The sequence below is a fragment of the Alternaria dauci genome, chromosome 2 (assembly GCF_042100115.1).
Source record: "Alternaria dauci strain A2016 chromosome 2, whole genome shotgun sequence".
NCBI classification, from domain to species: Eukaryota; Fungi; Ascomycota; class Dothideomycetes; order Pleosporales; family Pleosporaceae; genus Alternaria; species Alternaria dauci.
This window is the reverse complement of record NC_091273.1, coordinates 3,243,890-3,270,994: the sequence shown is the minus strand read 5'-3', so window position 1 is coordinate 3,270,994 and position 27,105 is coordinate 3,243,890. Positions and strand designations below refer to the sequence as shown.

At 52.5% G+C, this 27,105-nt stretch overlaps 9 protein-coding genes across 9 annotated transcripts in view; 4 read left to right on the top strand and 5 right to left on the bottom strand.

Moving 5' to 3' along the window:
• Positions 1–589: 589 nt before the first annotated feature.
• ACET3X_003103 (uncharacterized protein) lies at positions 590–1,800 on the top strand (the record flags this gene model as incomplete). Its single annotated transcript, XM_069449919.1, has 4 exons — positions 590–687; positions 742–764; positions 815–1,527; positions 1,579–1,800. The coding sequence occupies 4 exons, from the start codon at positions 590–592 to the stop codon at positions 1,798–1,800; spliced, it is 1,056 nt and encodes a 351-aa protein (XP_069309650.1).
• A 151-nt stretch (positions 1,801–1,951) lies between these two features.
• On the bottom strand, positions 1,952–3,673 carry ACET3X_003102 (uncharacterized protein; the record flags this gene model as incomplete). Its single annotated transcript, XM_069449918.1, has 1 exon — positions 1,952–3,673. The coding sequence occupies one exon, from the start codon at positions 3,671–3,673 to the stop codon at positions 1,952–1,954; it is 1,722 nt and encodes a 573-aa protein (XP_069309649.1).
• Positions 3,674–4,251: 578 nt separating this feature from the next.
• On the bottom strand, positions 4,252–6,006 carry ACET3X_003101 (uncharacterized protein; the record flags this gene model as incomplete). The annotated part of the gene is made up of 1 exon (XM_069449917.1): positions 4,252–6,006. One exon carries the CDS (start codon positions 6,004–6,006, stop codon positions 4,252–4,254), a length of 1,755 nt encoding a protein of 584 aa, XP_069309648.1.
• A 163-nt stretch (positions 6,007–6,169) lies between these two features.
• Positions 6,170–7,283, top strand: ACET3X_003100 (mitochondrial 54S ribosomal protein mL57). Its single transcript, XM_069449915.1, has 3 exons — positions 6,170–6,622; positions 6,677–6,927; positions 6,978–7,283. The coding sequence occupies exons 1-3, from the start codon at positions 6,226–6,228 to the stop codon at positions 7,137–7,139; spliced, it is 810 nt and encodes a 269-aa protein (XP_069309647.1). The 5' UTR covers positions 6,170–6,225; the 3' UTR covers positions 7,140–7,283.
• A 289-nt stretch (positions 7,284–7,572) lies between these two features.
• On the bottom strand, positions 7,573–9,489 carry ACET3X_003099 (uncharacterized protein; the record flags this gene model as incomplete). The annotated part of the gene is made up of 3 exons (XM_069449914.1): positions 9,372–9,489; positions 8,809–9,292; positions 7,573–8,755 (listed from the first exon to the last, which is right to left on the bottom strand). The coding sequence occupies exons 2-3, from the start codon at positions 9,111–9,113 to the stop codon at positions 7,573–7,575; spliced, it is 1,488 nt and encodes a 495-aa protein (XP_069309646.1). The 5' UTR covers positions 9,114–9,292; positions 9,372–9,489.
• Positions 9,490–10,080: 591 nt separating this feature from the next.
• On the bottom strand, positions 10,081–12,557 carry ACET3X_003098 (uncharacterized protein). Its single transcript, XM_069449913.1, has 2 exons — positions 11,931–12,557; positions 10,081–11,875 (listed from the first exon to the last, which is right to left on the bottom strand). Exons 1-2 carry the CDS (start codon positions 12,390–12,392, stop codon positions 10,544–10,546), a joined length of 1,794 nt encoding a protein of 597 aa, XP_069309645.1. The 5' UTR covers positions 12,393–12,557; the 3' UTR covers positions 10,081–10,543.
• Positions 12,558–13,018: 461 nt separating this feature from the next.
• ACET3X_003097 (uncharacterized protein) lies at positions 13,019–14,779 on the top strand (the record flags this gene model as incomplete). The annotated part of the gene is made up of 8 exons (XM_069449912.1): positions 13,019–13,263; positions 13,312–13,526; positions 13,576–13,642; positions 13,690–13,798; positions 13,851–13,934; positions 13,982–14,062; positions 14,113–14,181; positions 14,228–14,779. The coding sequence occupies 8 exons, from the start codon at positions 13,019–13,021 to the stop codon at positions 14,777–14,779; spliced, it is 1,422 nt and encodes a 473-aa protein (XP_069309644.1).
• Positions 14,780–15,116: 337 nt separating this feature from the next.
• Positions 15,117–16,926, top strand: ACET3X_003096 (uncharacterized protein). Its single transcript, XM_069449911.1, has one exon. It carries the CDS (start codon positions 15,206–15,208, stop codon positions 16,679–16,681), a length of 1,476 nt encoding a protein of 491 aa, XP_069309643.1. The 5' UTR covers positions 15,117–15,205; the 3' UTR covers positions 16,682–16,926.
• Positions 16,927–18,791: 1,865 nt separating this feature from the next.
• ACET3X_003095 (uncharacterized protein) overlaps positions 18,792–27,105 on the bottom strand; it is a gene marked incomplete at both ends in the record, with an annotated part of 29,520 nt that continues 21,206 nt past the window's right edge. The window contains 5 exons of the mRNA XM_069449910.1: positions 18,792–19,000; positions 19,055–19,541; positions 19,588–20,000; positions 20,048–20,145; positions 20,197–21,169. Coding sequence (XP_069309642.1) covers positions 18,792–19,000; positions 19,055–19,541; positions 19,588–20,000; positions 20,048–20,145; positions 20,197–21,169 — 2,180 coding nt within the window. The remainder of the gene's footprint in view (positions 19,001–19,054; positions 19,542–19,587; positions 20,001–20,047; positions 20,146–20,196; positions 21,170–27,105) is intronic.

Here is a 27,105-nt window from a genome sequence, read left to right as displayed (position 1 = left end):
AATTCTCGATGCGAGTGTTCTGATGTTCAACGGGCGCTGCTCTCACGCGAAAGTCTTTGGACAGTACGTTCTGAATGCCTGCACATCTCATTAGTGTTTTTCTTTGTTGCTTATGCATTTCTCAGGCTTGCTAAACCGAAGATTAGGCGGATGCCGACTATGCGTCCTCTTGTCGGCTGCAGAGAGCCGTCGTGTTGAATGAAGACGTCTCTAGTCGGACCCACTTTCTCTCCAACGCCCCACTATTCCCCAGAGCTACCGCATGTCGTGATTACGGGACTCAATGACGACGTCTGGACTATCCACGTTCTCGTAAGTCATTCTGGAACCGCGAATGCCAAGACCTCAACAGCTCACCACCAACGTGACCACCCAAAAGGGGATTTACCGTCCGAAATGGGAGGCTTTATCGCCGGCACCGCTCTGCATGGAGAAATTGCTGCTTTGGGTGTAGTCGATAGAAATTTGGAGAGCCTTGGTAGAACGTGTGACTGTAACGGTGGCTCTGTTTGAGACGCACATTTACTTCGGTATACAACGAAATCGAGCCTTTGACACACAATCACGAAATTGTCCAAATACACGCACAATGGCTTGGGAGGAACCTCGCAAAACTGGCATGCAGTACCGCCGCCTAGGTAACTCAGGCTTGCATGTATCTGCACTCGGTTTGGGCGGTTGGCTCACGTAAGTTCAACTCTCCGTCCATCTGTATTCACATACTGATTGAATGAAACGCAGCTTCGGTGGCCATGTCGAAAATGGTGATTTCTATCTTGACGCTTACCAGCTACTCAACTGATTATAACCTCAGAACTTACATTCTCCATCATGAAGACAGCATATGACAACGGCATCACGTTTTTTGACACTGCCGAGTCTTACGCTGGTGGGCATTCCGAGATCATCATGGGCCAGGCCATCAAGAAGTTTGCATGGAACCGCAACGACATTGTCATTTCCACAAAACTCAACTGGGGCGGCGCGAATGGCGAGGTACTTGTCAACAACCATGGTCTCTCACGCAAACACATTATCGAAGGACTTCGTGCATCACTGAAACGCATGGACTTGGAGTACGTCGACATAGTGTATGCGCATCGTCCTGACCGTCTTACGCCCATGGAAGAAACAGTCCGCGCATTCAACCATGTGATTGAGCAAAAAGGGTGGGCGCTGTACTGGGGCACGTCTGAATGGTCCGCAGATGAGATCGCCGAGGCATGCGGAATAGCAAAGCAGTTGGGTCTCATTGCACCGATAGTGGAGCAACCGCAGTACAATCTGCTCGAGAGGAAGAAGGTTGAGAGTGAATTCCAGCGCTTGTACGCACGATTCGGACTCGGTCTGACTACATTCTCGCCGCTAAAGTTTGGGCTGCTGAGTGGCAAGTACAACGATAGTCCGGATGCACCGCCAGCGGGTTCAAGATTCGCCGAAGGAAAGGATGGCTTCGTCAGTGGAATGCGCGATCGATATGGAAACGATGAGTGGAGTGGTATGATCAACAGCGCAAGGAAATTGAAGGTAGGTCAAACCCTCGTATATTTTGATGCGTCTTCGCTAACGTAGAAACAGCCCATTGCAGATAAGTTGGGCATTAGCCAGTCCCAGCTGGCGCTGGCGTGGTGCTTGAAGAACCCGCATGTCTCTGCAGTGATTACTGGTGCTTCGAGACCGGAGCAAGTGGTGGACAACTGTGCAGCCCTCAAGGTCTTGGACAAGCTCACGCCAGACGTCATGACTGATATTGATGGTATTGTAGGAGGCATCCAGCTAGACCCTGCACGACAGGATTAGTTTGTTCATACTTACTCTTGATTAATAAAGACCCAATTTACCACCTGGATATCAATGCATACGTCTAATTATATCTGTACTGTCGTGGAAACGCCCAAAATGCTTTCATGGCTACATGCTATGCAGGAACTAACCCGACTCACATAAACTGCTAAGGCTTCTTGCCTTTGTCTTTCTTGGCTTCATTCACTTGAGGCAATATCTCATGGACCTTCATGTCTAGCCCGACCCAGAACTTCCGGCCTCGCCATTCCACAGTAACGCCGCCCCAAAACGCAATGATCCAGACAGGTAATGCAAAGAACTCGCGGCCAAGCCATGCAAATAGAAAGTCTATAAAGTTTCTTCTCGCACCATCAAGTAGACTTGGCTCACTTGGAGTCTTGTTGCCAAGCAGAGGTTCAAGAACTTCGGTGCGGTGGTATGCAGAGCCTGATCGCTGGGGTAAGACGAAATCAGGTGTGTCGGCATCGATTTCGACAGTCTTTGCGCAGTGAAGTAATAAGTATTGGACATAGTCCACCAGACACCATGCAGATAGATGCAGAAGCCATATGAGGAAGAAAGAGGTCCAGGTCGAGCTGATGCCGAAGTCGTGGAAGAAGGGTAGTGTCGTTAGAGCGTAGGCGCCATATAGCCCACAAAGAAGACTCTCGGTTCCTGGCTCCACAAACGTCGCCAAAGTCACCGTGAACTTCCGTACTCGTAACCATCGAATGCGACGCTGCAAGTAGGCCATGACAGATGTATGGCTGATTGGCTGGAAACAGAAGTCACCAAAAAGCATAGCATGCTTGCCCCAGGTCTCCTTCTTGGTCCCCAATTCTGGTTTGTAATCTCGTTTCTCAAAAGCTTGAGGTTCTTTCCACAGCACATCGCCAATGAGATGATCCTCGCAGATGTTGTCAGAGAAGAAATCGATACCGGGAGCGCGTTCTGGATTCGACGAGGTAACATAGTTGAGTTGGGACCGACGGAACATGGTACTCTTGCCCATGATACAGGGTGCCACAGCGACGGTGTTAATGGCTTGGTAGAATTTGGCGTGGGCAGAAGACATGAAAGCTTCGTCCAGACGTCCGCCACCGCGCTGCAGCAGCTTCTTGATGGTACTTCCCGAGTGGTTGCGAGGATCCGAGGATGAGCTTGCCGCGATATTTGTCGATTGTGCAGCAGATTCAGGCTTTCCTCCAAGCAACTCCTTTCTGTCCTGAAGCGAGAGACCTTGCGAATCGAGGTCGACCGTAAGAGGCGTTTGGTGCACGAACTTGTACTTTTTCTTACTGTTGCCATGTTTGTCCTGTCCAAAGCCACACAACAGGTCCACCAATCGCCCGCAAACACCCTTGCCGACCCAGACGTTGCAGTCAAGTACCCATACAATGTCGCCCCTGGCCTCCCGGTAGGCACGACTCATGTTTCTGATCTTCGGATTGGGTCCCAGTGCGTTATTGTCCTTCATCAGCAGCGGATCTTCTTCTTCGACCAACATTTGCACATCAGCGTCCGGAAAGTCATTGCACAAGCGCTCGAGAATCGGAAAGGCGGGATCGGATCGCTCGGGCACGCAGAACACGGTGTTCAGTTTGTCTTTGGGGTACGTCTGGCGGAGGGTCGCTGCGAGGCATTCGTACAATCGTGGATCGAGGCCTTTGACTGGCCGTATAACGGTGACTCGAGGGACTTCATCGTCTTTCAATGTCGTGACGCACGTTGCCGGCTGAGGCCTCCTCCAGTAGTAGCGGAAGAGTTGAACGAAGCCGATGGCGCAAACATTCCAGACCACGACCCACCAGATCAGACAGCCGGTGGCGATGATGGTACGCAACATGGAGACATCTTCTCCTGTCGCGAAGTCGGGCGCGACAAGCATGCGCAAAAGTGTCGTAGGGTCAGAGTGAGGGTGGGATGTTGACGAATCTCACGGCACGGAGGTTGCGGAGCTTCGAACCAGAAAGTGACGACCTGCCAAGACAAACACCACGCGACAGCCTCCTTTGGGAACACGTCTTGGGGCAAGTTCTTTGACAGATTTAGGCCAAGAAGCAGGCGTGCTGTAATTGTTGGATCCTAGTTTTTTGTTGATCATGCGATTGTTTGCACCGCCGAGCGGTCCGGCTCCACCGCCAGGGACATTGCTTGTGAAGATCAAGTATGTAGATATCTCAACAGTTACATTAATACACGTTCGCCAACAACTTCATGTCTGACGAAACTCTAACATCAAGATTATCCATACTGTGTAGCTCATGTGAAGTAAACAAGACCAGAGCGTGGCACCACTATGTCCGTATACCATATTCGTCAAGACCCACGTGTAAGCTACTAGAAGCAACTCGCTGCGCAACCTCGCCAGCCAAACCCAAATAAACCTGTTTTAAAACCCCTCTATTTCCCGAATCCTAAATGTTGTGGCAAGTTTGAATGTCAAGAGCTTCACAAACCATGGGTTTAAACTTTCGGCTTCTTGCGCACAAGTCCGGCGGTCAAGGTATTCACACCATTTGCAGCACTTGCATCAGTAATGGGTGTCGGCTCAATCTTTGCCTTCTTCCTGACTGTGCCGTCTCCTAGAATTTGCGCCGGTTCCGCCAACTTTTCCGCTCCAACTGCCGCCTTTGATGGGACATCGGGCTTCCTCTTCTTGCGTACACCCATGACCATTGTCGGTGTCACGCCGTTTGTTGCACTTGCGGGCTTCGCTGCAGTTGCGTATTCCTTGGTTCCCGTTACTGTAAAAGCCCATTCTTCCATGCCGCCGAGAACAGCAATTTCCTCTTTCCACTTCCTCGTGCTCCGCGCTGCTGCCTTTCGATTCGCAAATGTTTGTTGTAGGAGGACTTCGTGTGCGCGGTCGTAGTTCTTGAGCGAGAAACAGATGGTCCCACGCGAGGAAGCCGGCCACTTCCAGTACGGACTATTTTCAGGTAGAGTCTTGGCAGAGCTTGAAGACATGTTTGACAACGTAGATAGATTTGACGAGCTAGTCTTGATCTTCGGCAGAACTAATGGTATTGGTCCATACCTGGTTTTAGCCTCTTGTCTCCGTCGACTTGGCTTCCGCCGTTTAGGACTGGGCATGCTCTCCTGCGAGTTGAGTTGTGAGAACGACTGTGACGCTGACAGCTGCGACGGCATGTCCTCGTCTTCTTCGGGTATCGAAGGTTTGGGCGGTGTTATAACGACCCATATGAAACCCACTATCCGCCCTGATGAGCACTCTTGCCTGAAAGCCATAAACTCCCAGAACTGGCCGAGCGTCTTGACACTCTTCCATTGCCCGTTGCTTCTCGACGGTGTGCCTCCATCTGCTACCATGGTATCTGTGCCCCGATCGGGGAGCTCCTCGTCTAGCTCGTCTAGGAATCGAGCCTTGGGATCGTCTGGAAAATGTGGTACCAGGCACCGTGGTGGGGCGGCAGGATATGGAGCGATCTGTAGGAGTGGGTGTGTAGTGGCCCAGCGCCGAGGTGTGTTGGGCTCGGAGGGCGGAGGAACGTATCGCAGTGTATCGTATGGCTCGAAGCCCGGTATCACGAGATACCCTTTCGCTGTGGACTCGGATTGTACTGGTGTGCTGTTTGTCTCGGTGCCTTGACCCTCCACCAGCCGTTCAGCGAAGGGTTTCCCTTCTTCTTCGGCCTTGTACTCCGCTATGATTGGATCGAGCACTCTGCACCACCATTTTACCAAGCCTCTATCATCAAGAACGTGCTTGTTTTTGTTCTCGATGCTTGCTGGGAACAGGTATTGATCCTGTGCCCTCGCGAACAGTGACACAACCAGCTTCTTTCCTTCCCTCTGTCTTTCTCTTGCGAGCCAAGATACAAACGTGCCGCAAATAGCTTTCAGAGGCGATGAGGACTGGGCTCGCGGCAATTGCAGCTCAGATATATAACCTGTCGAGTCGGCTTTGGAGACGAAGATGGTGGTGAGGTTTCTCGTGGTGTAGATCAAGACTTCGATGGCAAGTATGAGAAGCTCCTCGGGTAATGCTGAGGCTGCTGCATCCTTGGGCACTATCGACGCTGCCAGCGTATGCGACTCACAGTATGTGCGCTCGGACTTGCCATGCGGAGGCGCGGAGAACAGGGCAGAGGACTTGGACGGCGGTGTTGAGTAGTGGTAGAAGGTAATGGGCACATCCTTGGGCAGTTGTTCGGCCAGCAACTCTTTCAGCGGCTTGGAGCCACCCAGACTCGCCATGACGACCCAAACGAAGCGCAGCAAGGGGGAAGAAGTCGCGTATCGGGGGCGCAAGATGGGGGAGCGGTAGGCGCGACTGGGGCTAGCATGGATACGGTAAAGCGCGATTCGCGTGCCGCAACTTTTCGATGATGCGAACTTCACCTCCGCCAGCAGCATCGTGTCCGCCGCCCGCCAATCACGCCTCTTGTACCTCAACCAGCCCTTGGAAGTATTGCAATGGCTTCCAAACGACCGCTCCAATCACTCGTCTCGACCGCCTCGTCATCACTCCGCCCCGCGCAAACATCAAAAACATGCATCGTGCGGACCTCCGCATGCGCATTTTCGAGCACCACCCCATCGAGATCCAGCGAATATGACACAGAAACTGCGGACAGACCGCGATGGCAGCAAACACCCCCGCGGATGATGGCCCCCTACAGGATACGACCGGCACCCAAAGGTGGCTTTCACAAAGTCAACGACGACCCGAGAAAGTTGGACGATGCCTACATACGCATGTTGGGCCCCGGAGGAGACAAGATGCTGGGCGAAGACGTCAAGTGGTTGGCCGTTACACACAAGAGCTTCGATCACGGAAGGAGAGGATTCAATGACCGATTGGCATACTTGGGTATGTGTGAATATTCCTGAAGGCGGGCAGGGCGGCGGCTAATGAAATGGGCAGGGCGGAGGATTGTCGAACTACAAACATCACAAGCACTCATAAACTCGCCACAAGAAAACCAATGGCCGAGAGATTCCAACGGTGCACCAGTCAGCGATGAGTACGGCCGTAAACCATACCTACACCCCGCCTTGAACGGGCTGCAGGGCTTGACCGACGAAGCAGAGAGCCTGGTGCTGAGCAAGTCACGGCTAGCACCCATAGCAGAGCGATACCATCTGGACAGGGTCACTCGGTGGACACCCAAGAGGGTATGCTTGACTACAAACGGCGCTCTCGTTTGCAGGCTAACAATTTCCAGGCGGACAACCTTCAAGGCTCCGGTTTTGAGACTGTCCTCATGACTTCCCTATATGCCATTGTGGGAGCGGTAGCACTCGAGCGTGGCGGCGAAGTAGCCAACAAGGTTGTGCAAGAAAAGATACTCGCTCCCCTTGGCTTTAGCTTCGCACCGGAGTCATGACCTGGACGCAATTCCATCTTGTACAAAAACCACTCCCACACTTTGTACCATATTGTAAACAAGCACTCGATATGGGCGACGTCGCGATTCTCACCTGCATTCAAATGCGGTTCGTGAGGCGTGCTGCAATCGACACCATCCACGCTAATTACCCGATTGTTGGTTGAGAGATGATCGTGTTATGGTTCATTACAACCCGGGCTACTGGCCTGGCTGAAAGTTGCTATGATTGATGATATAACAGAATTGCCTATTTGGGACGTCAAATTACAACCAATCCTTATTGGTCCTGATAAACTTCCCATGGACGTGAAAGATACAAACAATATCGGCATTGAAAGATGACGCATGATTTAAATGAGCAACACAATATCAGCCCTGGGTATAATGAATAGTAGATAACACCTAAAGAGACAAACTCAAACAGCCCGCCTCAGAAAGTCAATCCAGGCTTGTTCTTCCTCCAGAACATGGCCTTGGCTGCATTCACACTCCGTGGCGGTGGGTCGAACTTTGGCTGTGCCTCTTCAATGTCCATCTGCTCCATCTTTCTCTGCGAGTTTCGCTTCAACTCTCGCTTCAGGTTCCGCTCATCCTTCTTGCGCATCCATGTTATCCAGATACAGTAGCTTGCGCAAATTATGCCAATACCGCCTATGACACCACCAACGACAGCGCCGATAAGGCCTTGGCTTTGCCATGCGGACTGTTTGGGTCGTTCGTAGGCTACAGGGGTGGACTTGGGACAGAAGGTGACTGGCATGACCATGTTGTTCTTTTGGATAGCTTTAGCAAGGAAGAAGTTGTTGGTCTCGTAGTCGGCCATCAGGTAGACCTGACCTAGGAAAGCGGTGCCGAGGTAGAATGGCGTTTCGGCCGACTCCTCGCGATCCTGTATAGGCGTAATATTGGAAGCGTTCATGAGGACTTCTGGTGGGAGCGTAACAGTGAAGCCATCTTCGAGCACGATTGAGAGCGAGCCGTTGAAAGTGTTCTTCAACTTCAGTGAGTTGTCACCCCATTTGTTATCCTGTTCAGCACCCAGTTGCTTGATGAAGTTTTGGGTAATCTGGTAGGGTAGAGAAAACGGAAACTGTTTAGTCGTGATCTGAGCCTCAAAGTCCTCCGCCCGCGTGTTCATGTCAGTGAAGACTGTGTTGTCGAAGAGTGATACGTTCGCGTTGTCGTTCGTGTTGGTGATGACAATGTCTTTGATCCGAACGCTCATCGGATTTGGGTTGTTGGTGTTCATTGGATATTTGTGCGGTTCTCCAGTGAAACGACCAGAGTCGTATCCTCCAAAAACGTTGCTGCCATTGACTGCACCTCCAGCTCGTTCAAACCCCTGACCAATATAGAGCGAGTATGTTTCACCAGCGATGATGTCCTGCGCAACAAGATCCCGTAGTACTGTTGAAGAGGGTCCCACACCAACCCTTCCAGGGGTGATTGACCCTGATTCCGCGACTTCTACGGTGGTGTTCTGTAGTAACGTCTGTGACGCGCCGTCTGTCTCGAAGTAATGTGTATATAATCGTAGGGTCTCTCGGCCAAAGAATCCTGTAAATCCTTGCTGGTCGTCATCCAAGGTCTGGAAATTATCATCCTTCTCGAAACTACTCTGCACGTCAGCTGATAGGTCAGCCATCATATCTGCAGTCACACATACCTATCCGAATCTCGATCGTTAAAGAACCCCCCTGTATTTCTATCGCAATTCTCAAGTGTCGTGTTTGTGTCTTTGCAGTAGTTGCTTGACGCGAAAGAGATGTGATTTTGTTGTAGTGACGGCCAAAGGCTGTGATTTTGTGCTGGTGTTCCCAGTCCGATGAAGGATCCATATTGGAATACTGACGAATCGTGTACGGCCCGCTTGTGGATATCGACATATATCGGTTTCTTGGTGCAGTTTGAAGCGACTGTGGACTGAATGAACAGCACAGTCGCGGAAAGGTAAAGAACGAAAGACGGCATAATGGTTGACGAAAGAAGCTTGAATCCAGCAAGCTGAGGGTCAAGTAGCAATGTGCTGGATATTGCTTACAACACCGACGGGCGAAGATGAACGACGACAATGACGAAACGTCTCAAACTCGAGTTGCGGAGGTTCCGGCGGCGGTACGGTGTCTTTGTAGGCCTGCATCCTCTGTATACTGATACACTAAGATGAGCATGCAGACCTTCAGCCAGTCAGACGACGGCTCAGCTATTCTTACATGCGGAGATACCCACCTTGCTTCTGTTGGTAGCGCATAGTTGCTTCCCGGGGCGCCGTCTGGAGCCGCACGGGACAGGACGGATGTAGAGAGCGCCTGCTGATGCTGTTGTGGAAGTACCACGGCCTAGGGAAGTGCAGTGTTGGCGCTTCGAATAGAAAGGTACTTGGGGAACAAAGATGATCCCCCTCCGGACGTAAGCTTCACCGTCGCATAGGCCTCGATGATTGGGCTGTCGTTGGAGGTCGCCGCACTAAATATAGCGAGCGTCTACAAGATGGGGTTGATTGGACAAGATCACCTCGCGAGTACCCAAGCGCCCGTCCGCACGGTCTTTGGTGCATCTGTGGGTCAGCACCACTCGCTATTCTTACCCTTGCGCTCACAAAGTTTGTATACCTGGAGCAGATAGATTGCGTACCCGCTGGGAGAGGTTCCGATGGGAACAAGGTGTAAACTCGGAAATAGCCACGATGTACTGGCTTGTTTCCGCACGCCGCACGCTTTCCCCGCACGCTATCCCTTGCCCTTTTTTCGGGATTTGTTGCTTACTTGAAGCGGTGCATCCAGAACACCTGTTTCCTAGTACATACTTGGACGAGTCAGCATGGTCGGCCAAATGATTCGGTGACTATGCAGTTCACGGGTTCTGCTATGGAAAATCACAAATAGCGTAGTCCTTCGCCTGTTGCATAGTGCGTCTCACGGATACTTTGCAAGAACGACCAAGCGTCTACATTCAGATTTGCAGCTTACTCTAGTGGCCGTTCAGAATAAACCATTCAGACTTACAATACGTACAGCATCTGAAGGGGTAATGTAGGTATTACCTGCTCGTCTCACCCACTGGACTCCCGCCACAATCATACTGCCTTTGTTCTTCAGCGTCACTTCGCGCCCTTGATGGCATTGTTCAGGCTTCAAAGATACGCTTGACACTCCAGTTCTCTCACAACGTGCGCCCCCGGCTCGACTGTTGAAAAGCACAAACATCGCTTGTTGATAGCTCACAAACACCTGAAACCCGAGCCTCGACCGTATACTCCACCACCCGCTATGCTAAATGACTATCCCATAACACCCAAAGTAGTTGACAAGGTACGTTACTAATACACATGGAAAAAAGGTGTATGCATGACAAGTGAAAATCAAAGGGCTAACCCGAATGCGCTGTTGATGATGCGACGCTCAGGTGTTGATAAGCACCCATCTCTTCTCTTTCTCAGTGGGGCCTACCCTTGCCGCGACTACACTCAAGGTATTGCTAATAGCATCCTTGGGTAACTTTGGGAAAGCCTTCTTCAGCGCCTCAATCATACCAATCTTGGTCAGATCTTTACCTTCAATCTCTGCCTTGAAAGCCGCCAGCTGCTCGGTGGGTACCAGTCGCTTGGCTTTCGCAGGCTTGGTCGAAGTAGCTGCGGCGGACTTTTGCGGACCATTCAACGTGTTGAGCAAACCGTTCATGGAGCGTTGAACCAGAGGCGCTCGAGGCGGGTTCATAGTGCTACTGGTAGAGCCGTCTCTCTTTGCAACAGTGGCAGCAGGTGAAACTGTCGTAGGGTCTGGCGCCCAGTATGCAGTGGAGAACGGGTCGATCGAGCTCATTTGCGGATCCAACAGGAAACCCATCCTGAAATCCTTGAAATCGGTACAGATGGCATCGGAACCATCGTTCAACCTGGACACTCTTTCTGCGTCCTCCCAGCACAAGCCAGTGCTGACAGGAACCAGATCACCACTAATGAGCCGTCGTTTGAGTTGTGGGTCTTCCTCGTCATCGAGAAAACCGTCCATGTCATCTTCTGCCTCGTCTTCGTTATCGTCCTCTCCGTCGGAATCCAGATCTTCTCCTTCCTCGGGCTCCTCCCACTCCGCCTCAGAGTCGTAATCATAGTCAGTGTCCTGTCGGACCTTGGCAAGAGGATTCCGTGCGAGTCGGGAAGCCTCCACATCGGTGTATGGCCTGGTGTATGTACCGTAATATGGTGGTCGTACGTCCTTGCAAAAGTGGATGTACTTCATCGGAATGTCCTTGAGCATTTCCAATGGGCCTTTGTCTGCAGTCAGGTCAATGGGCTGGTCTGATGAGCCGTTTACACGCTCGAGGACCTCCGCGATGGTCGCAGTCTTGCGGGTCCGCTGGGTTCGTCTTGGAAGAGAAGACACCAATGACTCTCGTGTAATAATCTCAGTACCAGTGCTCTTCTGCGCAATAATGTTCTCCAGCCGTGTCCGGGCAGCTTCCAACCGTTCCGGGTCGTCTAACAGGGGATTTGTAGACGCAAGGATCGTGTGCGGAGGAAGGTTGAAGGGCAAAAAGTATCGCTCGTAGTCTGACTGTGCGTTCCTAACAGCCATGTTCTGTGGGGATGGAGGGGTCAAATTAGTATCGACTCCAGATACGCTGGTTAAAGATATGGATGAAGCAGTGGGGTTCTGGGATGAAGCTACCACGGCCTGTCCTGGGCTGGTTCCCGCCTTTGGCTTCACGAAGAAGGCGTTGAGCTTCATTTGGGACTATTCATGAGTTAGCGCTGCTCAGTTCGCTATTCATAGGCGACGATGGACGTACCCGTGCCTTCTTTGCCTTCTCTTCTTCTATCCGTTGTTGTTCCTCCTCCTTAAGACGCTTCTTCTCATCCCGTTCTTCATTCTTCTTCCGCTTCTCCTCGTCCTTCTGTGCCTTTTGCTCTGCCTTGACCTTCTCCTCTGCCTCCTTTTGTGCCTTTTTCTCCTCTCGTGCCTTGGCTTTCGCTTCCTTTTCTAGACGTTGAGCTTCCTTCTCTTGTGAGGTAAACTTTCGTCTCTTGGCCGGCTGCGAGGTGGTTGGGGCCGAAACATTGCTGTTGTCTGGGGCGTTTGAACTCGGAGCACTGCTCTTCAAGGGTGACGGGGTTTGGACTGAAAGAACTGAAAGTGGTGAAGAAGCGTCTGAGTGAATTTGTTTGACTGGGGTTGAGATGGAAGGCTCGGCGTCGTCGTTCTCGTGTGGACGTTTCTGGGGCACTGGCGCAACGGGCGTGGGGTCCTCCATAGTGTATTCTGGCTGCTGATAGTAGAACCTGCGGGCTTTTGCGAATCTACCAGGAATCGGAAGTTTGGATCTGGCGCTCGATTGGCGGAGTTGTGTCGAGGTTGAACAAACAAGGTGGTAGTGGTAGTGGACGTTGATGCGGGAGGAGACGCGGAGGTGGAAAGCGCGACGCGCAGCGCGTGGAAGGCGCGCGCGACTAGGACTTTCGGGGGCTTAGCGCGGGAAAGTTGGACTGGGGCTGACTGTTCGAATGGACATACTTTAGCGATTTCATGTTCTAATTTCCTCTTAGCGTTAGGGCGGAAAGGACACGAACATCGATACCTTGAGCACCATCTCAACGGCAGACGATGCCCCAAATGATCGAAGCAGTTGCATCATTATGGTTTAGTTGTGAAAAAACGTGGGGTGGTCCTGCCTTCTGTGCATGTAGTTGTGCGTATCGTGCCTACCCGATGACAGTACTCACACATCAAACACGCGTTCTGTCAATGGCTTCCTCGTCCCAACACTACCATGCATTGCGCGTGCTTTGCCGAGTCCCAATAATCAATCACTTGCGTTCTAGTGCTTGAAGGAGTTTCCCAAATTTGCGAGGCCGTTTCCCGCTATTCTATGGTCCCGCCATGGATACGAGCGATTTCGACGACATGTTGTTTGGCGAGTTTGACATGCAAATTGCTCCGGACGATGCCTTATCGGAAGACTCCGAAGATGAGCTTCTGTTCGCTACTTACAGAGAGGAGGCTTTGCTGTGGGGTACATCGAACAGCTTAGAGTCGACACTTCCAACGACTGGTACTGTCCTATCTTCTCAGGAGGAACGCCAGCACTATCAAACTGATCTTACCTGGAGACCGATACGCGATAGGTACATCAATCTTCGTAGCTGAGCTGACTATAGCTGATCTCTGTGCAGACACTGGGTGATCGCTCGTGTTGAAGCAATGCTAGAGATGATTGTGGACGCTCTGCTAGACGAGCATGAAGCGCTGACCATCACTCTAAAATCGCGCGCAGCCCTATCTCGCAGACGAATGGCCACTTCATCGGATGGCAGAGCGATAATTCCAGAACCCAAAGAACGCGATATCAACTTCCCTGGAGCAAGTGCGCAAGAGGCATGGAATTTCAGTGGGTACACATATGCAGGTATGATCAGAATGGACTGACACTCGCATAGCTGTGCTGCTTCGCATCCTGGAACTTGTTCATTCTGGCCTCATCGCGGACACGGTCATGACGAAGAGGTACATGTCGACTCTGTACGCCAAGGATGCGATCTGACGCTATGCAGAGATATGTATTACCGCCATCCGGACCTCTTCATCAAGCAGTCAGTCGTCGATCGATACGTCGACGACTTGGCTTGTACTCTCGGCATCACCCGGTCCCAATTGAATGTGGTGCGCGAAGCTCGGTGGCATGAGCCGCAGCACAGCTAATATGCTCTCTTAGACTGCTGCTGCAAGGGGCTTATTAGCCGGGAACTTTAGATTAACCCGACATGACGGTCATGTTGTGAGTGGCATGAGCGACGAGGTTAGACAGTGCCGTTCACTTGTGATACGTCTCTGACAATGTGACAGGGTATCATCGTTCCCAATCTGAGTGCGAATGACAGTTTAGATCTGACAGAGGTACATTGGGTTCTTGTCATCGAAAAAGAGGTATGGCTGATGCTGCACGCTCTCGTATACTATCGCTGACGCAAACCCAGGCCACGTTCAGATTCTTGAAGAGCTCACCACAGTGGCATACCTTGGGTTCGGAAGGACTTGTATTAACTGTAAGTTGGATTGTTCTTTGTTGAAGTCAGCTAATGCCCTTTACAGGCAAAGGGTTATCCCGACGTTGCCTCACGGAAGTTGTTGAATCAGGTAGCGGAAAGCGCCCCTCACATCCCCATGTACGCTCTTGTGGATCTTGATCCTGATGGTATTGCCATCCTGTCGACGTACAAGTATGGCTCGTACCGCCTTGCTCATGAGGATGTCACACCCGCTGATACGACTGCGCCGGGTTTGCCCAACATGCGCTGGCTTGGTGTAAAGAGTCACCACATGAGCCGGACTCCGGTAGGCGAAGAGCACACAGATGCCAGTGTGGTGCCTCAACTTCAGGGTCTGATGCGACTGACAGCGCGCGACCGCACTAAAGCAGCACGAATGCTGGAGTGGAACGTATGCAGCGACTCGGGTGCCGAGCCGGAGTGGAGGCAGGAACTGCAGACGATGCTGATGCTCAACATCAAGGCCGAGATGCAGATATTGGATGAAGGGTATGGTGGGCTGGTGCTCTGGTTGAGACACGAGCTTGGGCAGGCAAAGGATCTGGTGTGTGCACAGGCAGTGAAGGAAGAAGCAGACGACAGGATGCTGTTTTGAGATGTGCAATACCTCTTGAGGAACATAGTGGCCGTCTCTACGCAGGACCTACATGTGTCACCTTCTCCCTGTGATGAACAGGCGGACTATGGTGCAGCAAGGGCTATGGTCGGACACAGGTCGGGGAGTCGCAAGCGATGTGACGCATCTTAGCCACAAGAAAACTCATTCGAGACTGTGGTGTGGGCAACTGGGGACGGTGCAAGTGAGGAGCAAGGGACTTGACATGTCGGGGTATGTGTAGGCTAGTGTGACGACGGCCCAATGAGGGCGGCCGGGTGGGTGGTAGGACAAAATGTAGGGCCAAGCGTGGCCCGCGTCGGCCGCCAACGCATCCCTCGCGATCACGGCAGCTCACCCAACAACTCAGACGGCGTTGCATAGCGGCAATGCATTGACCTGCAGCTACAGAAGGCAGAGTCCACAATGTCCGGCATGTCCAACGACCCGCGCGTTCCCTCGGACGCGCCACACGTCCCGCCCAGCTCTGCCCCTCCGGCCAGCCATGAGCAGCAGCACGGCTCAGGTACCGCCGAGTCCAACTCAATCCCACAGCCATTGACGCCTGCTGCGACGGCCAGACAGTCGGTGCCCTTGGGCGTCTTTTCCACCCTCTTGGGCAACAACACCTCGTCCACCCTCAGTGCCCGGCCCATCCTGTCGAGCGAACCCGTCCTCGCCCACTCGCAGCCACTGGATGCACCAGAAGGCACCACCACGGCCTCTGACCTGACGGCGAGCTCGGGCTCGGTGCCCAGTGCAACGACTACCCTGACCAACACAATCCCGCCCACGCAGTCTGCCGCATTGCGCGCCCTCAACGCTCCTGCCTTCCACTCGTCGCCCTCCAAGAGCAAGTCGGCAAAGTCGACTTCTAGCCGGACAACCGTCACCAGCCAGCCCGTCGTAGTACGCACCTATTCGGCGTCACGGCACGCTTCGCGCCCTGGCTCCGGCTTCAACACGCCACGCTCCTTTGCCATGAATGCTCAGCATCACGCTTCAGCCCTGTCGGCCGGTCTGGCAGGCAGGACCGAGCAACTGCCCTCTGCCGACGACTTCTCCTTCTCGGCCATCCTCCGCGCCGTTGACCCTGAGATTAGAGACGCCATCGATGCCATCGCCGAGATTTGCGCCCGAAGCAGAATGAGCCTGGCTGACGAGTACGACTCCCATCTACCACCACAGGGAGAGATAACGAGTGGGGGTCCGGCATGGGCTGCCAGCACAGGAGCCTTGGTGGGACGAGGTCGTCTAAACAGAATCAGCCAAGGCTGGACTGCTGCAGACAACACCCTCATGGCTGTGCCTGAAGCAAGCAGCTCCAGTGAAAGGCTGGCGCAAGACGGTAGGGCAGAAGGAAGTAAGAAGCGTAGTCAGTCAGCATACGGCAGTCTGAAGAGTGTCATCAGTGGTGGTAGTGGCAAGAGAAAAGCCATAGATGGTGACACTTTCCGGGAGCAAGAGGCGGGCAGCTCCAAACAGCTCCAAGCTCAAAACACTGGTCCGGCCTGGGCAGTTCAAGCCTCGACCTCGTCTTCACATCCAGCCATTACCGTCGCCGCACCTACAGCATCGAAGCATCTTTCTCTAGATACTTCATTGGCGACGCAGGACATCGCCAGGGACGCCGATGGTTCGTCGAATGCTCGGCCCCAGATTGCTACACCCCGAAGAACTTCTTCATACCAACGTGGGGCATCTGCGCGGAATCTCCCAGCCTCTCGAGCGCGTTCGGGCACCTTGGGCTCCATCAAATCATGGCTGCCATGGCCCCGGCCATCGCGTCTCGACCAAAACAGCCAATCAGAGCTAACAAAAGCCGAAGATCGACTAAGGGATATGTTGATATCTTCTTCCCAGAACCTCGGGAAAGGTAAAGGAACAGTCCGCGTCATTTGAGAGCTGCACTGGTTTCGCGATTCCAAGGCGTTGGATGCTTCCTTTTGGACCTAACTGTTGCATGTTGCGTATACCCAAGAATGACTTGAAAGTGTAAGAAAAGTGGAGTGGTGGGCATCTGTGCCTTGCTTAGGACCGGCGAAGCCAAAGACGATACGACTGATACGAATAACGTTTATGATTATGACTAACGACAGTAAAAGATTAGATTGACAGCAATAGTTCGGATAACAATACAAGTCTACTTGCACCTTCCCATTCGATCTTTGCTGAATGCTGATAAGCCGATCTGAGAGCTCCAAGAGGTCTAGCCTCTTCGAGTAACGAGTGTGTATTAGAACGTGGGGTAGCTTCTTAGCTCCATTCCACATCCCCGTCTTCGTTAATATGATTAGGATCATGAACCCGATGACATATCTACAACTCTACTCAGATCCCCAATCTTGTCCACGTCAAAATGGACCAAATGACACCCAAAACGAGACCTGCACGGATCGACAGCTTGATGAACGAGCCACAAATCTCAACGTTCCATAAAGCACTCACGCTGCCTGACCTCTGCGATGACGTCTTACTCCTTATATGCGACTTCCTCAGACACCACCACGACGAAACTCCTTGGAAACAACTTTCCCTGACAAACCGTCGTTTCTACAATCTCTTCGCCCCTCAGCTTTTCAAGACCATACGCATCACCGCCCCACTCAAAGCACTTGACTCGAGCACCTCAACACCCCATCTACACCATCACGTCCGAACACTGAAGATCGACATGTTCGGCAGTCTGTGGTGGTGGTGTTCGGGCGCCTACGTATCCAGCAGTGATGCAATCGATCTATTTACTTTTGTGCGAAGCTTGCCGCGGCTAGAGAGATTGGAGGTGAGAATGATGAGCCGGAGTTTGGATATGTTCTCGACTGCTTTTACCGACCGTTCTTCGGCTTTGAGTTCTGACTTGTTTGAGTTGAGAGGAGTGGAAACATTGACTGTGAATAGCAGTGCTGCGTTTCTAGTTACCCACTGTCCTGATTTGAAGTCCCTGGTGCTAAGAGGGAAAGGAGATGGAGAGGACTGTGCGATGGAAAAGTATACCGAGTTGAAGATTTTGTTCGAAACCATGCCGTCACCAGGTTTGCGAGACAACGACGACGACGACGACGACGACGGCCGTTCGCTTTTCAAGTGCGCAGAGGGCCTGAGAAGTTTCGATGGAAGCGCTAGCTGGTCTCTTCCCGAACTCACCTTTCTCACCACGACTTTCCCGCATCTCCGTCATCTCGTGCTGCGCAGTGAGTCATACTGTTACCGAGCCGACGTCCCATCCATGATGCGTATCCTAGGACAATGCTTGAAGCAGCTCAAGACACTGCAAATCAGCAAGATCGAGTATCTAGACATGGGATACCGGGGGATCTGGAAACGAGCCGTCATGGAATGCAAGACTGAAGCAGCAAGGCGGGAGTTATGGGAAAGCAACGAGAAAAGGAGGGTCGTGGCTGAGAATGAGGTTGCGCGGCTGGCTTTTGGCAGTCTTGGGGCACTGGAAGAGCTGTGGGTGGGTGAGCAGAGGGTTGCGAGGCGATCGCTACAAATGAATCAAGGGGGTCGACAAAGCTGGATATGGGAGCGCAAGGCGGATGCAATGGGGGACTATGCACTTGTTGGGCCAATGTGGGCAAGGTATCAGAAGGAGAGGGAAGATGTGATTGAGAGGAGCGAGCTAGGGATGTGAAGGAATAGAGGAATCCAGGCTACCTTGCGGAAGCAGCATCTAGACACTATCATACAAAGAATTGAATGAAGAGATGCAGGTGTTTCATGTACATGGAGAGCCATCCAGTCAAGAATAGATGATGCAGTAGATACAGTATCTAAATAATAATAACATACGTCATATCGAAGGGGGAGCACGAGCAACGAATGGTCCGAAAAATGCTGCACACAACCCACGTACCCAAGAATAACCATGCAGCCAGCACACATATGAACCATGCACAATCTGACGCCAAATGTAATGCAACAGAACACGTAGCTTTCCATCGTACAAGCCATCATCTACCAATCGCTCATGAAACCGTACATGCGTACCACGCCAGGCTATGTGCCAGTTCTACCTTCCGTACCCGTTACTTGAGCCACTGCCTGATGGTATAGGGGACGCTGAAGCTGGCTTCCAAATCTTTATTCGGTGATCATCACCAGCGGAGGCGAATGTAGTGGGATCCTTGGGGTGCCAAGCTACGCTATTGACGCAGCCGGGATGTGCATCAAGAGCTTCAATGAGGAGGCCGTTGGAACGCCATATGTATATCCGCGAGTCTACAGAGGCGCGTTAGTGATTGAATCCTGGGACAAGAGACCATGCACACATACCTTCACTACCGCTTACTACAAAGTTCTCGTCCGCGCCACCAAATGCTGATCGGATGATAAATTGCTTCTGGACATGGGCCTCGAAGCGTTGTATTACGTCTCCGGTGTCAATTTCCATAAGCTTGATCTGATCAGGGCTCATGCTGACCAGCATATGTCGCGAGTCTTGGCTGATGGTGACGCTTGTCAACTTGGTATCATCGAGCTGAAACTCGGCAATCTTTTCGTAACTTGCAAAGTCGAACACAACAATGGAGCTTTCGGTTATGACGACTAATCGCTGTCCGTCGGCCGAGACGGCAAGATCGTTCACGCGGAGCTTTCCGTCATCGCAGAAATTGTGCTTTAGTTGGCCATCGAGATCCCAGACACCACAACCCATACTGTCATCTTGTGATCCGATAATCACCCGCGAACCGGAAGGGTCCCAAGCTGCTGTGGTGCACGGGTAGGTAAAGTCGCTGATGCATTGTATGCACGTGCCGGTCTGTTGGCGTTAGCGAAGGCCCCTAGACAAATCTGTTCAATCTTACCTTGACATCCCATATCCGCGCAGAGTTCTCTGGTTGCGAGCAGCATGTTATAATCTTTGTGTCATCAGGACTCCAAGCAAGGTATGCGATACCAGAGTCCTGGTGTTCGTCGAGTTGATGTAGCACCTTGTAGGTATTGGTTTCGTAAATGATGATTGTCTTGTCCTTGCTTGATGACGCGAGTTTCGTGCCGTCATTTGAGTACTGCAAAAACCATACCTCGTCCTTGTGATGCCTCAAGTCAAGCACGGCCTTTGTTGGGAAATCGTCTCTCTCGCAGTTATGGTCCAGGTAGAGAGAGGGCGAGGCAGCCGTATTGTGATAGAGACAATTTGCGATCCAGCTGTCTTTTACCTCATCTAACAGAACGGATAACCGGTGTTCGGGAATCATAATACTGGGTGATATTGATTCTGCTGCACGTTAGTCAGATTATCGAGATGTGTCATGTGGTGCTTACTGGAGAGGTCAGAGAGCAGGTGCATCCGCGAGTCGCCACAAGCGCCGTCCCATTGAGCTTGGTTCCTGAGGTCTTCGGCAGATTGGCACATCATAAGTCTATGAGGCGTTAGCTGTGTGTGCTGTGTGGTCATGGGGATGAAGACTTACGCGGAAAGCGCGTGCAACCTGGCTACATCTTGACGGAGCGGTGTCAGCTCTTGTCTAAGTACCGCAAGCGCTTTGGTTAGGTCTCTCCGCTCAAGTAACTCGAGGTACTTTTGCTGCTTCAGACAGAAGAGCATGACTTCGCGATTTGCGCCCTCGGCCAGGGTCAAGCCAACAGAACGCTGCGAGTTTGGCCGTGATCTTGACTTGTCCCACGGCTTTCCGTACGGTGGGTCCAAGCCAACACCGCCGCCAGAATCCAATGTACTTGACCCAAACAGCAGCTCCTCAGCTTCTTCCCAGTCGCCGTTCAACACCGAGGTTCGAAATGCCGCAACCGTCGGTCCTTCGAGCTGGAAGCCGCTCTCCTTGCACAATGCGCCCGCAGCACTGTGATAGCCCAGGTCGGTCAGGCTCTGTATCAGTATCCGCGTCACTTCTTCCCTGTCGTGGCCGAAGAAGGTGGCAGGTACTGCCCCCCCAGCCGCTACCGGCCCTCCATTCGTGTACGAGCCATTGCTCTCGTTTCTGCCATGCGTACTCCCATTGGCGCCCTTGGCCAGGGGTGACCTAGGCCCTGATGATTGCGATGATCCGTTTGCAAAGTTGCGCGATGGTGATTGTGATGATTTGGAGTGATCGTTGTCCAGGCGCATCTTCCCGCCTTGTCTGCGCCTGCGCTTTGAGATGTGACGGGATAGGCTGCCTCTGGTTCCGCTTGTCAGAGACTCTTCTTCGTCGGCTTCGTCACTACCAGAGAAGCTGTGCCTGCGCTTCCCGGCTGGAGTGAGTTGGGACGGGATAGTGGTGGCGTGCGGTGGGTACGCGGATCGAGTGGAGGGCGCGGCTTGGGTGGGAGGGGCAGAGATTCTTGGGGAAGAAGAAGAAGCGGGGGAGTTCGGGGTGGATGGGCGGTCGGAGGCGATTGGGGAGGGAGAGTTTGGGGCGGTTTCGTCTGCCAGGACGAACGCTGGGTCTGGTTACCCGCAAATGACGCGGGTATGGGTTGGTGGCAGCGCTGTGCCGAGCAGGGCGTTGTGTGTTTGGGATTAGGGGCGTGGCATAGGCAGTTCCGGGCGAAGACACGGTCGTGTGCTGGAGTGCGCGTGGAGTCGTTGTGGCTCCAGGTAGCTCGGAGGTTTGGAGCAGCTGGCGATGTCGCGAGCCGAGGGATGACGATGCCGCTGTTGGGGCCTTGGACCTTGGACCCTTGGTGATGGCACAAGTCCTGGAGCTGCGCCTATAAACAGAGTGTGGATGCACGGCCGTGTAGAAGCTGCAGCAGCCTCTGACCGTTGCCTTTGTGGTGGTCAGGTAGTAGTTTATCGAGGTTGCGTAGCTGGGGACCTAGGCGCAACCGGATGCGTCAAGCTCATATGCCAAGTGGCAGCCGCGAGGTGTAATAGGTCACCCAACGCGGTAGCAATCACAGGATCCCCGGAACATCCAAAGCAGACACGTTTTACACTTGAGTTGAATTCAACAGAGCATGGTTACAGGCTCTTGTATGGAATGCAGATGCAGGCACGCGCACCAAGACGATACCGGGTGGAGCCGTTCTTGTCACAAGGGACCTAATCGCGCGATAAGAAAGCGAGCTAGCACACACACCAGACATGGCACTGCCCACGCATACGCCAGAGTGCTCACTATCCCTTTGCTCGCGTCTACTCCCGCGGCAAAAGCGCCGTCTCTACACCCCAATGTGTCTGCTTGCAAAGGTTGCCAAGAAAAAACACGTCATGTGAAACCAGAAACGCGCTATCATGCTGGCTGGTCGACACTGAGCACCACGGTCTGCACGCTGCCGTACAATCAACCGCAACCATCAAATCCACCCAACAGCCCTGGCCTATTTCCAGAACAACATATCTGCCCGTGCCCTACTTGCACTCCATGGTTCGTTGCACTCCTCTATTCGTTCCGAATCTTGTCTACATTCTCATCGTCGCGTTTCCACCCGCCTCATGCTCCTTGAACCAGTTCAGGAACTGGAACAGACTAGCCTTGGGCGTCCTCTCAAGACTCGTGTAGTTCACGTACTGCACTCCGAATCTAACCGACGTGCCAAGCGCCCATTCGAAATTATCCAGAATCGACCACCCCCATGCTCCTGTCACGTTGACACCGTCCTCATGTATCGCCAGCAGGATGTTGTCTAGGTATTGCTGGAAGTAGTCTGCCCTCTTCAAGTCCCATGTGGCTTGGTTCAAATTCTCCCACCGTCCTTCAAAAGGTTCCGCGAAACCAAACTCGCTGACGACAATGTCCGGGATCGAAGGGAAGAGGACCTGCGTGATGTGCTTCAGAAACCGACGGACACCTGCAGGTGCCGAGTAGAACCAAGACATGGCTGGGTCAGCAGCAGGACCGATGGGGAAGCCGTTCGGGGCCACACTTGCTGAGCCAGCACAGTCGGGGAAGGCTGGGTGTGAGCGGTTGCTTGTGCACGACTCCAGCCCGCCACCAACCTCAAAAGCTAGGAAACTCGAGTAGGGGTCAATGGCGTAAAAGTCGCACGACCCTTTAATCATGTCTTTCTCCTCCTGCGTGAACTCGGGCAATAGGTCGCCAAGTGTGTCTTTGAGCGACTGAGGGTAGTCACCATCTGTCCATGGTCCGCCAAACCAGCCAATGCTAAAGTCAAAGTTTCGCTGGCGTGCGACCTCGTCTTCTGGCTTCGTACTGTTGGCTTCATAGTAGTTTCCGCTGTTCTTGAACGTGATGCGGCCCCGACCTTTGAATTCTTCGTGATACCACTTGGCCACCTTCGCGTGCGCAAGCAGAGTGTGATGACCGCACAAGAAGCGGGCTTCATTGCCGCCAGTGACGCCGTTTGGTGCAGGGTAATATTCGCCTGCTGGGTAACCCGCGTATTGCCAGTTGCAGTACTGAGGCTCGTTGATGGTGAACCACTCATCGACGTAGGCGTCATATCGTGTAATGACAAACTTGGCATAGTCTAGACACGGGTATACCAAGTCAGTCTATATCTCACCTGCACCTTGTACAGTAACACTTACTGAAGAAGTCATCGACAACGCGACGGTCGGTCCAAGCACCATATTCGTTGAATATGGCAAGCGGGGTGTCCCAATGGAACAATGTAACAGCGGGATGAATGCCGTTTTCATGCATAGTAGCAATCACGTCATCGTAGTGCGCAATGGCTTCTTCGTTGACCGGCCCGTGGCCAAACGGGAAGAATCGCGGCCAAGAGAAACTCGGACTGAAGGCTTTGACTCCCAGACTTGCTAATCTGGCAAAGTCTTGTTTGTATAGATAGTAGTGCTGGTCAACGACATCGCCCGTCGTGTTGTCAGCAACAAAATTCGGCACTCGGTGGGCAAGAAGATCCCAGATACTGGGTCCTTTGCCTTCGTCCTTGGCCGCACCCTCAATCTGATATGCCGACGAGCTGAATCCCCATTGGAAATTTTCGGGAAGTTTCAAGCCCTGTGCTTCCGGATACCCACTACCTACCAAAGCGTGGTAGTATTGGGGATCTGGCTGTGGGTATGCAGTTGGTTCTGGAGTCGGTGTAACAGTGGTGGTGATAGGGCCTGTTGCAATAGGCCCTACCATGTCCCAGAGAGATGCAAGAGCATTGGGCGAAAAGTCGGTCCGGTTGTAGGCAGTAGGTTGCGCAGAGTTATTGTAACTTGCAGATGTGTAGCCCGACGGCAAAGCATATGAAATAGTAGCTGTTCCATTGCTCTGAGCAGCAACTGGTGTAGAAAATATAAGAAGACTGAACAACGGCAGTAGCTGGTCCATCTTGAGGATCCGGACTCAAATGGCAATATGTGTGTTTCAATAGACAGTACGGGTCCCAGAGTACTTAAGACAAGTATCTCAATAAGACCCATCCGTGTCATACCGGATAGTTTCATACAGCTCCGCGCTGACATGGATCTTTCAGGCACCATTCTCTCGGACGGATAGACATTACCCGGAGATTTGAGCTCGGCATGCATGTAACCCCTCAAGAAGATGCTCAAAAAGATCCTCGTACGTCCGATGTAGTGGACTACGGGAGCCAGCAAAGTCAATCGTTGGTCAATGGCAACCAAGGTACGTTCCGAGCTCCACCGCGATGCAGACCGTTTGTGCGTAAGGGCTCACTCGAAGCTTGCAAACGTCATTAATGGGTAGGTCGACGGAAGAACCGGCGTGGAGTCCGTGCCGAAAAAGGCATAGAGGGAAGGTCGGTCAACATGATTGGTGGAGGCCAAGCTTCTCGAAGCCATGCGCGGGGATATTGCGGGGAAATGAGTGACCAACTCTAACTGATTTTCGAGTCTCCAAAAAACATCGTGCGAAACGGGGTACCTAGACGGCAAGATGAACGGTCACAAGGAGAACGGAAGGCATCAGCGGTCCGTTGGCCGGTGCTTGGCCAGAACATCGGTGAAAAAAATGATTCAGGAAGATGCGGAACCAGCCAGCGCAGTTTGACGAATCGTAGAGTCGATTGTTGACGACAAAGATATCGAAGGGGTAAAAGAATGGTATTATCGTTCGTTGTACTTTGGCGGGACTGTCGCATCCTTCGCACATCGTACTCGGTTTCTACCAAGTGTTTTCGTTGAGACTATTGCTATATGGCAGAGAGATCTAGGCAAGACCTCGTAAAGTTTGCTGGGTATAAAGTCTGCGCACGAGAAGGATAGGAAATCATGCGTGAGATTGTCATCGTGATCATCATACTTAAACCTTGCGCTGCTTCTTTGAAGGCGGTTCCTGACCCGACTTGCGACCCTTGCCTACCAATGCGCGGATATCGACTGGTTCTTGGTCATCGTCATCGTCATCGTCACTGGCATCCATGACATCGAGATCAGACAAATCTTCATCGTCTTCATCTTCGTCAAAGGTGCCCTCTGTGGTTTGTTAGTAATACACAAGGTGCGATCGGATGCACAGCAACTTACTGTAGTACTTGATGGCGTTCTGCCACATGTCTTCGGCAATGATAGTAGCAACCTCGTCACCACCTGGGAAGACCTCGATCTCCTGGTAGTCCTGTGGATCTTCCTCGTCTTCCTCGTCATCCTCGTCATCAACCTTTTCACCGCGCTTGATCTTCTCAAATCTTTCCTTCTCCTCCTTGGCAGCCTGCGCTGACTCTTCAGCGCTCACCCATCGGTAGCCTGATACGAAAGAGAACAGGCCAAAGAAGCTCACCGAGGCATCTGTAGCGGTCTCGATCTTCTTTGCTAGGTTCTTGTATTCCTTGGTCTTGGTCTCCTCCTTCCTAGCGGCGCCGTTGGCGGTATCCGTTGCCAATTTCCTTCTCGTCTCGCCAAGCTTGTATGCCGCGTCTGTCAGACCACCAGTAAGGTCCTTGTCCTTCTTCCAGTTGATCTTGACAGGCTCGGAAACGAGGCCCTGCCAGTCTTTTGTCTTCCTGAACCAGAACTTCTTCTCGAGTACTTTGTCTTCAAAGTATTCGTTGTCGGCGAAGCCAAACTTGAGCGAGAAGCTGCGTGGGGAGCCATTGGGGTCGTTGAGCTCGAATCGCGACACCTCGAAGGTCTCAAGGCACTCCGCGAAAACCTTGGAGTCGGTGGGTTGGATGAAGTTGTCAATCTCGGGGGGTGCCTGCTCGAAGACGAGCGACCAGAAGTGTGGGATGTTTTTGACGAACTCGGCGCGCTTCTTGTAAAGAGGACTTTGGAGAGCTTCAGCTTGGCGGACTGCAGTCGTATTAGCCACGCCATGTCTCATGCTTGAGCGACCACAGAGACGTGCACCACTGCGGAGGTGCGCCGCTATGGCGCATGCGCTTGCGCACACTGAAATAACGTGCGCGGCTGGTGTTGTAGTGGCGGGACTGCGACTTACTGATCTCTTCCTCGACATCCTCGAACTCGTGCTCAAGAGCTGAGAGCTCCTCGAAACGAGCAGAAATTTCTTCCGTCATTTTCGTATCCATGCTATGTGAACAGTGGCCGTCAGGTGAGCAGCAATCAGACATGTCAAAACTAGGATATTTGTTGAGTTGAGGAGAGTCCGGCTGCGAGCATCTCTCCCAAAATTTCCCGACTGTTGCAGGGATGTTCGCGCGTCATCGGCCCCACTTAAAGTTGCGGAAGTATCCCGCCCCACGGGCACGTTCCTCCTATCCTCTCCACCCATTTGCCATCTGCCAGTCGATGATCTAAACCTGGATCATATCGTCTCTATACTGGTAAAGATGGGACATTTTGACTCGAAACAATGTTCAGATTTCCTCCATAGCAGACTTGTGTGTACAATTGAGCCTCGGAAGGCTTCAGACTCGAGTCTGGGAGTCTTACCTAATCTTTTACTTTCACTTCGCTCCAGCTTGTCCTGTGCACCTTCGAACTCCCCCATGCTAGCCAACACCCACTACTCTCACGCACTTAATCGCATCGTTATTAATGCGCTGATCCATCACTTTGTATAACATCAACTACGGCTACAACACATGAAATACGATTCCCGCTGCTTCCCAAGGCTCACGAGCCGTCTTCGTCGTACTTACTAGTATGGGAGGTCTCGCATTCGCCAACATCCCGTCTGAATCCGGAAAACCTGTCCGGATTCCCCGTCTACCAACAGAATTGTACCAGACCCTCTCTGAACATTATCAACGCCTTTTGGAGACGCTGTTTGAACGCGTTGGTGAGTTGTGCCTCTGCGAAATGCACGCGGGACATATGCTGACTTCGTATCTTCGCCTGTGCAGTTGTTCCGCGCGACGCTCCAGCCAAAGCAGACCATGGGGATATTGACTTCTTAGTAGAGGGCATCCGACCACCGAACACACAGGACAGGATATGGTCTGTAGTACAGAGCACCCTTCGAGCTGATCTTTGTCTTCTGCGTGGCGGGTCGTCTTCCTACGCTGTACCACATCCAGAGTCACCGGACGCACATGTACAA

What these genes read in the sequence shown, in the direction of transcription:
- ACET3X_003100 (XM_069449915.1), top strand. Translation starts at nt 6,226, where the DNA reads ATGGCTTCCAAACGACCGCTCCAATCACTCGTCTCGACCGCCTCGTCA. An exon ending in TGACCGATTGGCATACTTGG is followed by an intron (nt 6,623 to 6,676) that starts GTATGTGTGAAT and finishes TGAAATGGGCAG; the next exon opens with GGCGGAGGATTGTCGAACTA. An exon ending in CTCGGTGGACACCCAAGAGG is followed by an intron (nt 6,928 to 6,977) that starts GTATGCTTGACT and finishes AACAATTTCCAG; the next exon opens with GCGGACAACCTTCAAGGCTC.
- ACET3X_003098 (XM_069449913.1), bottom strand. Translation starts at nt 12,392, where the DNA reads ATGGAGGACCCCACGCCCGTTGCGCCAGTGCCCCAGAAACGTCCACAC. An exon ending in AGAAGGCAAAGAAGGCACGG is followed by an intron (nt 11,876 to 11,930) that starts GTACGTCCATCG and finishes ACTCATGAATAG; the next exon opens with TCCCAAATGAAGCTCAACGC.
- ACET3X_003096 (XM_069449911.1), top strand. Translation starts at nt 15,206, where the DNA reads ATGTCCGGCATGTCCAACGACCCGCGCGTTCCCTCGGACGCGCCACAC.